General features: G+C 46.0%; 1 protein-coding gene across 1 annotated transcript in view; it reads right to left on the bottom strand.

Annotated features, from left to right (window-relative positions):
* The window catches only part of MINDY2 (MINDY lysine 48 deubiquitinase 2), a 78,895-nt gene extending 70,178 nt beyond the window's left edge, over positions 1-8,717 (bottom strand). The window contains exon 1 of the mRNA XM_056572428.1: positions 7,943-8,717. Within this exon, the coding sequence (XP_056428403.1) occupies positions 7,943-8,539 (597 nt within the window). The 5' untranslated portion in view covers positions 8,540-8,717. The remainder of the gene's footprint in view (positions 1-7,942) is intronic.
* Positions 8,718-14,398: the final 5,681 nt, after the last annotated feature.

Genomic DNA, 14,398 nt, shown 5'->3' with positions numbered 1-14,398 from the left:
TTTATGACAGAACGGGGCTCCCTGCTGCCCTATTGAGCAGGAATGCCAGCTGACAAAAGGGAAGGGAGCTCTGTGCATTCAGAGCTTACATGGGAGAGAGCTGCAAAGCTGGTTCAGGCTGCTGGGTCCCCCAGACTGCCAGACTGTTTCTGTGGTGGAACGGAGCCAGCATGGGGGATACAGCATGGCATCAGAAAAGACTGCGGACGCAATAGATATGAAGCCCACCCATCCTGCCGGTAGGGAGGGGCAGGATGGGCTCATGGTGGGCAGTGGCGGGGTAAGCTACGCTGCCGTGTGCTCGGGGGGGATGGTTCCCTGAGTGCTGTGGGCATTACCGGCACTGCGGGGCACTGTTCGGGTGTCGGTGGAGGAGAGTGGTAGGTCTGTGTGCTCGGGGGGCGGTCCTCCAAGTACTGTGTATTCTGTGGGCGCTGCGGGGCACTCCTCTGTGAGGGGGGGGGTAAGTGTCCAGGCGCCGGCATCATCCACAGAGCTTTCCGAGAGCAGAATGGGGAGGTGGTCTGGTCCCTCACGACACCCGGGCAGGACAATAACCGTAGGAATGTGGTCTGTCCGATTTGGAGGGGCGAGGATGCGTGCCCACCTCGCGCTAAAGTGGTTGAGCTTCTCCTTCAGATGGAATTCAGGGCGAGTGACATCTTTGCCCTGATTCACCCCTACGGTTGGTCTGAGTTTGACGTCAGTTTCGTTCGGCCAGAGGGTCTTGAACTCTTCTGGTCAAACTATGAAGTGGCGAAGAACGAGCCCGGCTGGCGGGATTTCACCATAAAGGCGATTTCCCGTCACAACTCAAGAAAGTGACCGTTTTGACCCGTAATGAGTTGCTTTCTTGTCATGACATCATGACCTGGCTCGGACGGTATGGGGATGTGACGGACATGCCCATGAAAAACTTTGATGAGCACTGGATCTAGTCTGGGGCCTGGACATTTTCCGTCAAACTCAGCGTTCCTTGGACGTGATAGGATCCAGGTCTTTTACCAGGGGCAACCTAAGGTCTGTCACAGGTGTGGCAGCCCCAGCCACTTTAGCGCAGCCTGTATTGTGCAGGTCTGCGCTTTGTGTGGTGGGGTGGGTCATCTGGGCGCATCCTGTCGGCAGATCCGGTGCCACCTGTGTGGTGACCTCGGACACCCTTTCAGCCGTTGTCCTAGCGCCATCCCCCGTGCAGCGGCCACTCCAGCTGGGGAGAGCTGTGAAGTTGCCTCGGCTGGGGAGGGTATGAGCAGGGATGGGGGCGCAACAGGGCTAGTGAGGAGGAAAAAGGGCCCCACCAAACTAAGGTGGGAGGAAAATCGTAGAAGGAGTAGGGAGCTGGAGAGGTGGCGGGGGTAGCTTCAGTCCCTGCTCCTGAAGCTGGCCCTGTAACTGCTGAAGCCTTGGAGGAGAATGTGCTGGATGAGGAGATCAGGAGACTTCACAGAGAGGAAGGCAATATAAGGCCAACCCTTCTGATTCCTCCCACTATGAAAGTGTGGATGAGGAGAGTTGGGTGAGGCCCAAAAAGAAAGTTAAGGGCAAAAGGAAAGGGAGAAAGAAGAGGTCAGAGCCCTCTGAAGCTCCTGGTACTACGGGCCAGGTCCAAAGCGGAAGCCTGGCTGCCCCCCCTCTGATTGACCTATCAAACCGGTACCTTGTCCTCGATACCATCTCCTCCCCCTCCTTGGAGGGGGAAGGTGAGGGAAGGGTGCCTCAGGAGAAAGAGCCTCTGGGGGGAACTGGGCCCCGTCCTGTCGAGGCACCTTCCTCGGAGGGCAGGGCTAGATCGGGGCCGGACAGAGACGGGGACCTTATGGACCAATCGAAGTCGAAAAAAAGATGTAAGAGTGGTCCTGCCCTCTCGTCGTCTTCAGGGGATGAGGGGGCTAAAAAGAAGGGGGAAAAGAAACAAAGGGTGAGGCCATCTAATTCAATCACCCTCTATGGCGGCACTCACTCCATTGACGCTGGCATCTATTAATTGTGCCATTATAAAGTCCGATACAGCTAGATTTGCAGCCTTTGATTTTCTTGGTCGCGTTGAAGCCAACATTTTCTTTTTACAAGAGACCAGGTTGTCAGATCTAGCCTCTCTGGTAAAAGCCAGAAGAGAGTGGAGGCGTGGTCCCTCCCACTGGGCTCTTGCGGCTGAGCCGTATAGTGGGGTGGCGGTCCTTTTTACCGCTCCTGTTGAATGCCGACGGGTTATTGAATTAGAAATGGGGAGGTGCCTGATCTTAGATGTCTTCATGAAGGGACAAGAGCTCCGGCTCATTAACATCTACGCCCCGCAAACTAAGCGGGGCCGTAAAGAACTCTTTATGAGGATTAAGCCCTTCCTTTTTACGAGTCAGCAGGTGATCTTTGGAGGGGACTTCAATAATCTCACGAAGTCCCAAGATAGGAGAGGCTCCAATGGTCCGCTGACTTGCGATAGTGTGGCACTGATTAGAATAGCTAGAGAAGCTCGCCTAGAGGACGCCAACATCCGGAGCCCCTCGGGCCACGCGGGTTTCACCTATTATCAAGGTAGTCGCAGGTCTAGGATAGGTTTTATTTAAAGGAGGAAGCCGTCTCTTCCGCAGTGTCTGTGGTTGAGGTGGAGTTCTCTGATCACTGTATGATTTTGTTTTCCCTGAATGTTTCAGAGACCCCCCCCCGGATGGGTAAAGGTTATTGGAAGCTGAATTAGTCACCCTCCAGGAGGAAGCGGAGGTAAGACAGTCCTTTGAGGATTTTCTTCAGAGTCAGGTACCTTTACTGGACCTATGTAGTAATAAGCTGGAGTGGTGGGAGATATTCAAGAAGCGGGTTGCGGGGTTCTTCTGCCGGCTCTTGAGCCTCAGGTCCCTGAACAGGTACCGCTTGTATCAGGGTCTGAGGAGGAAACTCAAGCTTCTCGTTTCGACTGGAGGTAGCCGGAAGGATATCTCCAGAGTGAAATCTTTCTGATGAGGTGTCAGTACGATAGGCACGCATCTTTGGTTTTTGAGAGGGATTTCGGGAAGTACCGCTCGCCCGACCCTTACAGAAACTGTAAGATGTCAGTGAGTAGTAAAGTCATTTCAGGACTGATTGATAGTACAGGATCTCTGAATCGGTCCAGATCAGGGATCTTGGAGGTTGTCAGATCCTTCTACTCACACCTCTTGGGGAGGAAGGATCTAGATCGAGACAAGAAGTCTGTTTTCCTGGCTGAAACCATTCCTGAGCCAGGGGTAGACCCCTCTCTTGGCGTTTTGGCAGAAGAGATCAGGGAAGAGGAAGTGAGACTGGCGATCGAGGGGCTTGCCCCTAAGAAGTCGCCAGGTCCGGATGGCTTAACATTAGAGTGGTACAGGACCTTTAACCCCTTAAGGACCAAGGACGTACCGGTACGTCTTTGGTCCTGCTCTTCTGATATAACGCGGTTACACAGTAACCCCGCGTCATATCATGGCGGGCCCGGCGTCATAGTGAAGCCGGGACCCGCCTCTAATAGCGCGCAGCGCCGATCGCGGCGCCGCGCGCCATTAACCCTTTAGCTGCGCGCTCAGAGCTGAGCCGCGCGGCTAAAAGTGAAAGCGAAAGTTCCCGGCTAGCTCAGTCGGGCTGTTCGGGATAGCCGCGGCTAATCGTGGCATCCCGAACAGCTGACAGGACAGCGGGAGGGCCCCTTCCTGCCTCCTCGCTGTCCGATCGCCGAATGACTGCTCAGTGCCTGAGATCCAGGCATGAGCAGTCATGCGGCAGAATCGTTGATCACTGGTTTCTTATGAGAAACCAGTGATCAATGATGAAGATCAGTGTGTGCAGTGTTATAGGCCCCTATGGGACCTATAACACTGCAAAAAAAAAGTGGAAAAAAAAAGTGAATAAAGATCATTTAACTCCTCCCCTATTAAAAGTTTGAATCACCCCCCTTTTCCAATAAAAAAAAAAAAAATGTAAGTGTAAATAAAAATAAACATATATGGTATCACCGCGTGCGGAAATGTCCGAATTATAAAAATATATCATTAATTAAACCGCTCGGTCAATGGCGTGCGCGCAAAAAAATTCCAAAGTCCAAAATAATGCATTTTTGGTCACTTTTTATATCATTTAAAAATGAATAAAAAGTCCTATCAATGCAAAAATGGTACCGTTAAAAACTTCAGATCACAAAAAATGAGCCCTCATACCGCCCCATACACGGAAAAATAAAAAAGTTATAGGGGTCAGAAGATGACAATTTTAAACGTATTAATTTTCCTGCATGTAGTTATGATTTTTTCCAGAAGTCCGACAAAATCAAACCTATATAAGTAGGGTATCATTTTAATCGTATGGACCTACAGAATAAATATCAGGTGTCATTTTTACCGAAAAATGTACTACGTAGAAACGGAAGCCCCCAAAAGTTACAAAACAGCGGTTTTTTTTTTCAATTTTGTCGCACTATGATTTTTTTTTCCGTTTCACCATAGATTTTTGGGCAAAATGACTGACGTCATTACAAAGTAGAATTGGTGGCGCAAAAAATAAGCTATCATATGGATTTTTAGGTGCAAAATTGAAAGAGTTATGATTTTTTAAAGGCAAGGAGCAAAAAAACAAAAATGCAAAAACGGAAAATCCCCCGGTCCTTAAAGGAGTAGTCCAGTGGTGATTCAGTGGTGAGCAACTTATCCCCTATCCTAAGGATAGGGGATAAGTTGCAGATCGCGGGGGGTCCGACCCCTGGGGCCCCCCGCGATCTCATGTACGGAGCCCCGACAGCTCGGCGGCCGACACGCCCCCTCAATACATCTCTATGGCAGAGCCGGAGATTGCCGAAGGCAGCGCTTCGGCTCTGCCATAGAGTTGTATTGAGGGGGCGTGTCGGCCGCCGCCTCGTGCGGGGGTCGACACCCGCTATCTCGGCGGAGAGCCGGGGCCCTGTACAGAGAGATCGCAGGGGGCCCCAGCGGTCGGACCCCCCGCGATCTCAAACTTATCCCCTATCCTTAGGATAGGGGATAAGTTTTTCACCACTGGACTACCCCTTTAAGGGGTTAAAGGAGTCTAAAGCTCCCCTCTTGACTCAAGTATTCAATGAGTGTCTCTCCTCGGGCACTCTGCCGAAGTCAATGAGGAGGTCAGCCCTGATTCTTCTCTCAAAAGGGTAAAGATCCCAGCCGTATTGAGAATTGGAGGCCCATAGCTCTTCTCAATACGGACAGGAAGCTTCTGGCCAAGATACTGTTTAATCGGCTGGTGAAGTTGGCACACCGGCTCCTTTCGGAGGCCCAGCACTGCACTGTTCCAGGCCGAAGCACGTTAAGTGCTGTCCTTAGTGTCAGGGAGGCAGTGGAGCGGAGTAGTGCAGGTCTCTGGAAGGGGTACTTGCTGTCCTTGGATCAGGCCAAAGCATTTGATTGGGTGAACCACGACTACCTCTGGTCCATCCTCCTGAGATATGGCTTACCGAGTACTTTTGTTAATTGGCTTAAGATCTTGTATGCAGGGGCAGAGAGTTTCCCGCTGGTGAACGGGTGGTCTGGCCGCTCTTTTGAGGTGGGGTCCGGAGTCCGTCAGGGTTGTCCTTTGAGCCCGCTCTTATATGTGTTCGCGATCGATCCCTTCCTTAGGAGGGTGAGTCGCGGACCATTGGCGGGAGTCGGGATGAGTCTGGCAGAGCCGGCTGTCATCCAGAGAGTGGCGGCGTACTATTTTCGACGATGAGAGAGGCGGTCGATGTGGTGATGTTGGAGGTGGACCGCTACTCGGAGGCGTCCGGGTCTAAGATCAAATCGGGATAAGCAAGAAAGTCTCTGGCTGGGAGGGGGAGATAGGGGATAAGATGTTTAAGCGCTGGAGTACCCCTTTAAAAGCCGAAGCAAGTGCTCTCTATCACCTAAAGTGCAAGAAAAAGTGCAAGCGTGTCACACTAAAAAAACGTGCACAAAAGGATGCAGCCCTTCTCCAACAGGAGAGAGGCCCCCAACAAATCTACCCTTCACCTTCGGGCCAAAAGACACCTGCAAGGATCCAGGTTCGATGCCCCTTATCGCCGAAGCTACTAAGGGGCCACAAATGCACCTGGCTTCAACCTAGTTGTTAACCAAGGTATCAGCCGAGGAGCCGTATACTGATGGACAATGTTCCATCTCATGCTGCAAAGAATACCTCTGCATCAATGGTTGCTATGGGGTTAAAAGGAGAGAAAGTCATGATGTGGCCTCCATCCTCCCCTAACCTCAATCCTATAGAGAACCTTTGGAGCATCCTCAAGCAAAAGATCTATAAGGGTGGGAGGCAGTTTACATCCAAACAGCAGCTCTGGGAGGCTATTCTGACATCTCATAAACAAATTCAAGCAGAAACTGTCCAAAAAACTCACAAGTTCACTGGAGGCAAAACTAGTGAAGCTGCTATCAAATAAGGGGTCCTATGTTCAAATGTAACGTGACCTGTTAAAATGCTTAAAAAGTTAAAATGTTAAAAGTTTGATTGAAATAGCTTTGGATTTCTGTAAATATGCTGCAAACACAAGAAATGACAATTTTCTGTTCTTTACAACCTATAAAATGTTTTGATACTTATTGTGTAATAATTTGGAACAGCGCATTGTAAGTTTATGTTTAAAAAAATCCTGTTATCATTAGGAGGTTTGTTCAATAAAATTTGAATTGTACTCTTAATAGTTGATAACATGAGAATTATGCTGACTGTTATTTACATCAATTATTTAGGTAAATGAGAAAAATATAATTTGCATAATAATTTGGAACAGGGTGTATTGTGAGTGGACTGTGCCATGTCATCTCGTGGGTATACATCAGTACTGAATGTTATAAACTATGGGCACAGCAAGGCAGAGGGTACCCAATCACAGAGCATTGCCCGGTGTAATAGTTGTAACTTCATTCTGTAATAGAGTAAACACGTAGGGAGGGCAGCTTTCATATGACTATGGTCACACTTTAAATTGGCACTGTCAGATTAAAAACTTTTTACATGTTGTACATCTTTGCAAAACATTAACCTTTCTAATATACTGTGTAAGAATTGTTTTCCTTTTTATAGGTATCATTAAAAAAATAAAAAATAAAAACAACACACCACTAGGGGTCCCCAGACCATCCATAACACAATCATGTATGTCTGCAGCATCATCTTTGTCCGAGCTGAAGCACAGGATGGGACAAAGTCCAGTAAGCAAAGGTGAGACTAGCACTCCTCTGTGCTCACTCCTGTCCTATCAGACTGCAACAGAGAGGGGGGGTTACAGAGCAGACTCCTGTGATTGGATGAAGAGAACCAGCATTCAGGGAGGAGGACAAGTCATGCAGAGTGAGGACACACCCCTCCTAAACAAAGATTGACAAAACAAGTGAGCAACTGAAAGTAGGTATTTGTGAGAAATATAGGCGCTAGATACATAAAAATGATATGTATGTAACCAGAATTAGGTACTGAGTAACATAACTTTTTGTTGTGGGATATGACAGGTACGATCTAAGGCTGGGTTCACACAACTGTGTAGAGGAAAAGTGGTGCAGTTGCCCATAGCAACCAGCTTTCATTTTTAAACAGCTTCTAAAAGTTGGAATCTGATGGTTGCTATGGGCAACTGCTTGCTTGTTCTGCTACAAAAATAAAAAAGTTTCATAAATCCCCCTAAATAGTATTTTGCTACCAAATCTAGTGGATCTGACACAACTAGAATGGAAAGACATGGACCTGTTTGAGATTATGCCAGGGTTCAAACCAGTGTGGCTCCAGCTGTTGCAAAACTACAACTCCGAACATGCCCAGACAGACGTTGGCTGTCCGGGCATGCTGGGAGTTGTAGTTTTGCAGCATCTGGAGGCCCCCGGGTTGGGAAGCACAGCTTTACAGAGTACTGGGGAAAGCTCTTGGGGTCGCGTCAATGTAAGAGATGCCCAGTAGGCAGAACACGTGTAGGATGCCATCCTATACAGCCCAGATGTACCTTCCATGCCAGGAGCAGCACGTTCATGATGGCCAGCAGTGGGCACGGCCCGTTCTCGTTCTGGGTGACTATGGGGGTGTTCTGTTCCTTCCACCGGATCCACTTGATGTGATAGACGGACTGTCCGGGGAACCTGTCCCTGGCCGCCTGCGCCTCCTTGGCATCGTCGTCTTCCTCCGCCCCGGTGAGCCTCTCCTCTGCCCCCTCGCTGATCAGCTCGGAGCTGGGGCACGAGATCAGGTTGGAGAAGGACTCCAGGGAGTCCAGGCTCTGGGAGCCTCCAGGGATGCTGTGCCCGCTACTGCTGGGCTCCTCCGGAGTGAGCGCTGCGGGCACGGCTAAGGTGTGGGCAGCCAGTCCTGTGTCCGCACTGTCTGCTCCAGCGGGTGACAGCTCCGAGGCCTGGGCCTCCTCCTGCCCTCCCGCCCGTCCGCTACCGGGAGCCGGTGCTGCTGCCTGCCGGGCGCTGTCATCCCCGGGACACACAAGCTTTGGGTTACACTCCACATCTGTCCTCACGGGCTCCGAGGCCGCAGCTCCAGGGCTCTGCACCAGTACACTCCCGCTGGAGGCCGCCCCTGTGCCCAGGCTCTCCATCACCGGGAGCCGCCTCCTGTTTACCGGGACCGCAGCGGCACTTCAGCAGCTGACCCAACCGCCATGACAGCCCCGCCCCTACTGACGTCACGTCACAGCTGTGAGCCTAGCTCCGGATGTGTACGGGAGGCTGAGTCCGTGTGTTCACGTCTTCCCGATATCAATAAAGTTTTGTGAGGGAGCATCCCTGTGTATGTACTAGGGACGGGGTGGAGAAGCCTGGGCTGGAGTCATATGATGATGGTGATTGGTGATGATGATGGTGATTGATGATGATGGTGATTGATGATGATGATTGGTGATGATGATTGATGATGGTTATGATGATGATTGATGGTGATTGGCGATGATGATTGATGATGATTTGTGATGATGATTGGCGATGGTGATTGGTGGTGGTGGTGATGATTGATGATGGTGATGAGGATGATTAATGATGATGGTGATATTGATGATGGTGGTGATGATGATTGATGGTGATATTGATGATGGTGATGATGATGATTGATGATGGTGATATTGATGGTGATGATGGTGATATTGATGATGGTGGTGGTGATGATTGTGATTGGCAATGGTGATTGGTGGTGGTGGTGATGACTGATGGTGATGTTGATGATGATGATGATTGATGATGGTGGTGGTGATGATTGATGGTGATATTGATATTGATGATGGTGATGATAATGATTGATGATGATGGTTGATGGTGATGATGATGATTGATGATGGTGATGATGATTGATGGTGATATTGATGATGGTGATGAGGATGATTGATGGTGATGGTGATATTGATGATGGTTACATAGTTACATAGTTAGTATGGTTGAAAAAAGACATACGTCCATCAAGTCCAACCAGGGAATTTAAGGGAAGGGTGTAAGGGGATAAGGGGAAGGGATGTAGTTTTATAATTCTGCATAAGCATTAATGTTATTTTGTTCCAGGAATGTATCTAACCCTGCTTTAAAGCTGTTAATTGTTCCTGCTGTGACCAGTTCCTGAGGTAGACCGTTCCATAAATTCACAGTCCTCACGGTAAAGAAGGCGTGCCGCCCCTTTAGACTAAACCTTTTCTTCTCCAGACGGAGGGAGTGCACCCTCGTCCTTTGGGGGGGGTTTAACCTGGAACAGTTTTTCTCCATATTTTTTGTATGGGCCATTTATATACTTATATACATTTATCATATCCCCCCTTAAACGTCTCTTCTCAAGACTAAACAATTGTAACTCCTTTAATCGCTCCTCATAGCTAAGATGTTCCATGCCCCATATTAGTTTAGTCGCGTGTCTCTGCACCCTTTCCAACTCCGCAGTGTCCCTTTTATGGACAGGTGCCCAAAACTGTACAGCATATTCCAGGTGAGGCCGTACCAATGCTTTATAAAGGGGGAGTATTATGTCCCTGTCCCTTGAGTCCATGCCTCTTTTTATACATGACAATATCCTGCCGGCTTTGGAAGCAGCAGCCTGACATTGCATGCTATTCTGTAGTCTGTGATCTACAAGTACACCCAGATCCTTCTCTACCAGTGACTCTGCCAGTTTAATCCCCCCTAAGACATACGATGCATGCAGGTTATTAGTACCCAGATGCATAACTTTACATTTATCCACATTGAACCTCATTTGCCAAGTGGATGCCCAGACACTTAGTCTATCCAAGTCATCTTGTAACTTATGCACATCCTCTATAGACTGTACCGTGCTACAAAGCTTGGTGATGATGATTGATGGTGATGATGATGATGGTGATGATGATTGATGGTGATATTGATGATGGTGATGATTGATGGTGATATTGATGATGGTGATGATGATGATTGATGGTGATGATGATGATTGATGTTGTGATATTGATGATGGTGGTGATGATGATTGATGGTGATGATTGATGATGGTGGTGATGATGATTGATGGTGATGGTGATATTGATGATGATTGATGGTGATATTGATGATGATGATTGATGATGGTGGTGATGATGATGATTGACGATGGTGATGAGGATGATTAATGGTGATGGTGATATTGATGATGGTGGTGATGATTGATGGTGATATTGATGATGGTGATGATGATGATTGATGGTGATATTGATGATGGTGATGATGATGATTGATGATGGTGATATTGATGATGGAGGTGGTGATGATTGTGATTGGCAGTGGTGATTGGTGGTGATGATTGATGGTGATATTGATGATGATGATTGATGATGGTGGTGGTGATGATTGATGGTGATATTGATATTGATGATGGTGATTGATGATGATTGATGATGATGATTGATGGTGATGATGATGATGGTGATGATGATTGATGGTGATATTGATGATGGTGATGAGGATGATTGATGGTGATGGTGATATTGATGATGGTGATGATGATTAGTGTTGCTCGCGAATATTCGCAATGCGAATATTATTCGCGAATATCGCATATTCGCGAATTTCGCGAATATAGCGCTATATATTCGTAATTACGAATATTCGTTTTTTGTTTTTTTTCACAGTACACATCACAGTGATCACCCCTCTCTGCTTCCAGCTTGTGTGGTGTAAAGAAGGCTGTAATACCACTGTATGAGACTGGCGTGCGAAAATTCGCATATGCGAAAATTAGCATATGTTAATTTCCGCATATGCGAATTTTCACATATGTTAATTTTCGCATGCGCGTATTTTCGCATTTTCGCATATGCGAAAATAAAACGAGAATATAACGAATATGCGAATATTCGCGAATATATGACGAATATTCGTCCATATATTCGCGAATATTCGCGAATTCGAATATGGCCTATGCCGCTCAACACTAATGATGATGATTAATGGTGATGATGATGATTGATGATGTGATATTGATGATGGTGGTGATGATGATTGATGGTGATGATGATGATTGATGATGGTGGTGATGATGATTGATGGTGATATTGATGATGATGATGATTGATGATGGTGGTGATGATGATTGATGATGGTGATGATGATTGATGGTGATGATTGATGATGGTGGTGATGATGATTGATGGTGATATTGATGATGATTGAGGATGGTGGTGATGATGATTGATGGTGATGATGATGATTGATGATGGTGGTGATGATGATTGATGGTGATGATGATGATTGATGATGGTGGTGATGATGATTGATGGTGATATTGATGATGATTGATGGTGATATTGATGATGATTGATGATGGTGGTGATGATAATTGATGGTGATGATGATTGATGGTGATGATTGATGATGGTGGTGATGATGATTGATGGTGATGATGATGATTGATGATGGTGATGATGATGATTGATGGTGATATTGATGATGGTGGTGATGATGATTGATGGTGATATTGATGATGATTGATGGTGATATTGATGATGATGATTGATGATGGTGGTGATGATGATTGATGATGGTGATGATGATGATTGATGGTGATATTGATGATGGTGGTGATGATGGTGATATCGATGATGGTGGTGATGATGATTGATGGTGATGGTGATGATGGTGATATTGATGATGGTGATGATGATGGTGGTGATGATGATTGATGGTGATGATGGTGATATTGATGATGGTGATGATGATGGTGGTGATGATGATTGATGGTGATGATGATGATTGATAATGGTGGTGATGATGATTGATGGTGATATTGATGATGGTGGTGATGATGATGGTGATGATGATGATGGTGGTGATGATGATGATGATGATTGATGATGGTGATTGATGATGGTGATATTGATGATGGTGATGATGATGATTGATGATGATGATTGATGGTGATATTGATGATGATGATTGATGATGATGGTGATATTGATGATGGTGATGATGATGATGATGATGATTGATGATGATGGTGATATTGATGATGGTGATGATGATTGATGATGATGATTGATGATGATGGTGATATTGATGATGGTGATATTGATGATGGCGATGATGATGATTGGTGATGATGGTGATATTGATGATGATGATTGATGGTGATGATGATGATGGTGATATTGATGATGGTGATTGATGGTGATGATGATGATGGTGATATTGATGATGGTGATGATGATGATTGATGATGGTGATATTGATGATGGTGATGATGATGATTGATGATGGTGATATTGATGATGGTGATGATGATGATGATTGATGATGGTGATATTGATGATGATGATGATTGATGATGGTGATATTGATGATGGTGATATTGATGATGATGATGATTGATGATGGTGATGATGATGATGATTGATGATGGTGATATTGATGATGGTGATGATGATTGATGATGGTGATATTGATGATGGTGATGATGATGATGATGATGATGATTGATGATGATGGTGATATTGATGATGGTGATGATTGATGATGATGATGATTAATGATGGTGATATTGATGACGGTGATGATGGTGAATATATGCACATATCATATATTTCACAAGAAACTGTTATTTCCTTTTTATAGAAATCATGGCTTATCACTGCACTGTGTCCAGGCCTGTGCTTCAGCTTGGATAAAGCCAGGATTTCTATAAAAAGGAAATACAATTCTTATGAAGTATATTAGAAAGGTTACTATTTGCCAAGATGTACGACATATAAAAAGTTTCTGAATCTGACAGTGCACATTTAAGAAAAAAACTAATGGGGGAGATTTATGAAAACCTGTGTAGTGGAAGAGTGGCGCAGTTTCCCATAACAACATCAATGCATCTGGCACAGGGTATATTGAAATCTAAAGGGTACCTGTCAACTTCCACAAAAATATAGGGGGAGATTTATCAAAATCTGTGGAGAAAAAAAGTTGCCCAGTTGCCCATAGCAACCAATCAGATCGCTTCTTTCATTTTTCATAGGCCTTGTTAAGAATGTGAGAAGGAACCTGATTGGTTGCTATGGGCAACACAGCAGCTTTGACTCTCCACAGGTTTTGATAAATCTCCCCCATAATCTCTTACTCAGTACCAAATCCTGACCATGTACATTTCATTGTTATGCCTCTATCACCTATATTTATTATTAAAAATATCCCTCTTTTCATTAGCTCCCAGTTAGAAATCCTCTCACAGGGAGGGGGGTGTCCCTTCCTTGTGGTGGTGGGAAGTGACTGATGCTCATGCAGTCATCTTGGGGTATGTTCACATTGAGGAACTGGAGAGGAATTTCCACGAGTAATTCTGCTCGCTTTTTCCTCTCCAATTCATTCAGCAGTGAAATCCCCATAGAGTTGTGCAGAATTTCTGCCCCTCAGTTCACACTGAGGAATTTCCTCATGCAGAATTCTGACGAGGAAGTATGTTCCGCTTGAAGAAAGAACATGTTCCGCGTGGAATTGGTGCAGAATTTCCACATGAAAAAAAAATATTTTTATGAATAGAAATACTTGATACTCCTCCTCCGCATGAAACCTGAATTTCCGCACAGAATTCCACACAATTCTGCACAAAATCTCTGAGTTCTTGTGGAAAAGTAACAATATTTTGAGGCAGAAAATTTCTGGTTGATTTCCGCCCCAATTCCTCAGTGTAAACATACCCTTATGCTGCTGCAGGACTGATAAGTACCAAAGTAAGTATGGGGACCCCTAGTGGTGGGATTTTCAGGAGCCGTTTTCTTTATTAAATATTCAAAAATGTTTAAACAACTATGTTACAAAAGGTCTTTCATTTTTATTAGTAACAACATATAAAAAGTTTTTGGATCTGAAAGTGCCCATTTAACCCCTCAAGGACCACGGGTGTACGGGTACATACCTGAAATCATTCAGCACCATTTAGCATCATGTTTCCCAAATAGTGTGCCATGTGGGGCTTTTTTGCTGATCTGGCA

The sequence above is a fragment of the Hyla sarda genome, chromosome 4 (assembly GCF_029499605.1).
Source record: "Hyla sarda isolate aHylSar1 chromosome 4, aHylSar1.hap1, whole genome shotgun sequence".
Taxonomy (NCBI): domain Eukaryota; kingdom Metazoa; phylum Chordata; class Amphibia; order Anura; family Hylidae; genus Hyla; species Hyla sarda.
The sequence above is the reverse complement of the archived record's forward strand: the minus strand, read 5'-3'. Positions and strand labels throughout refer to the sequence as shown.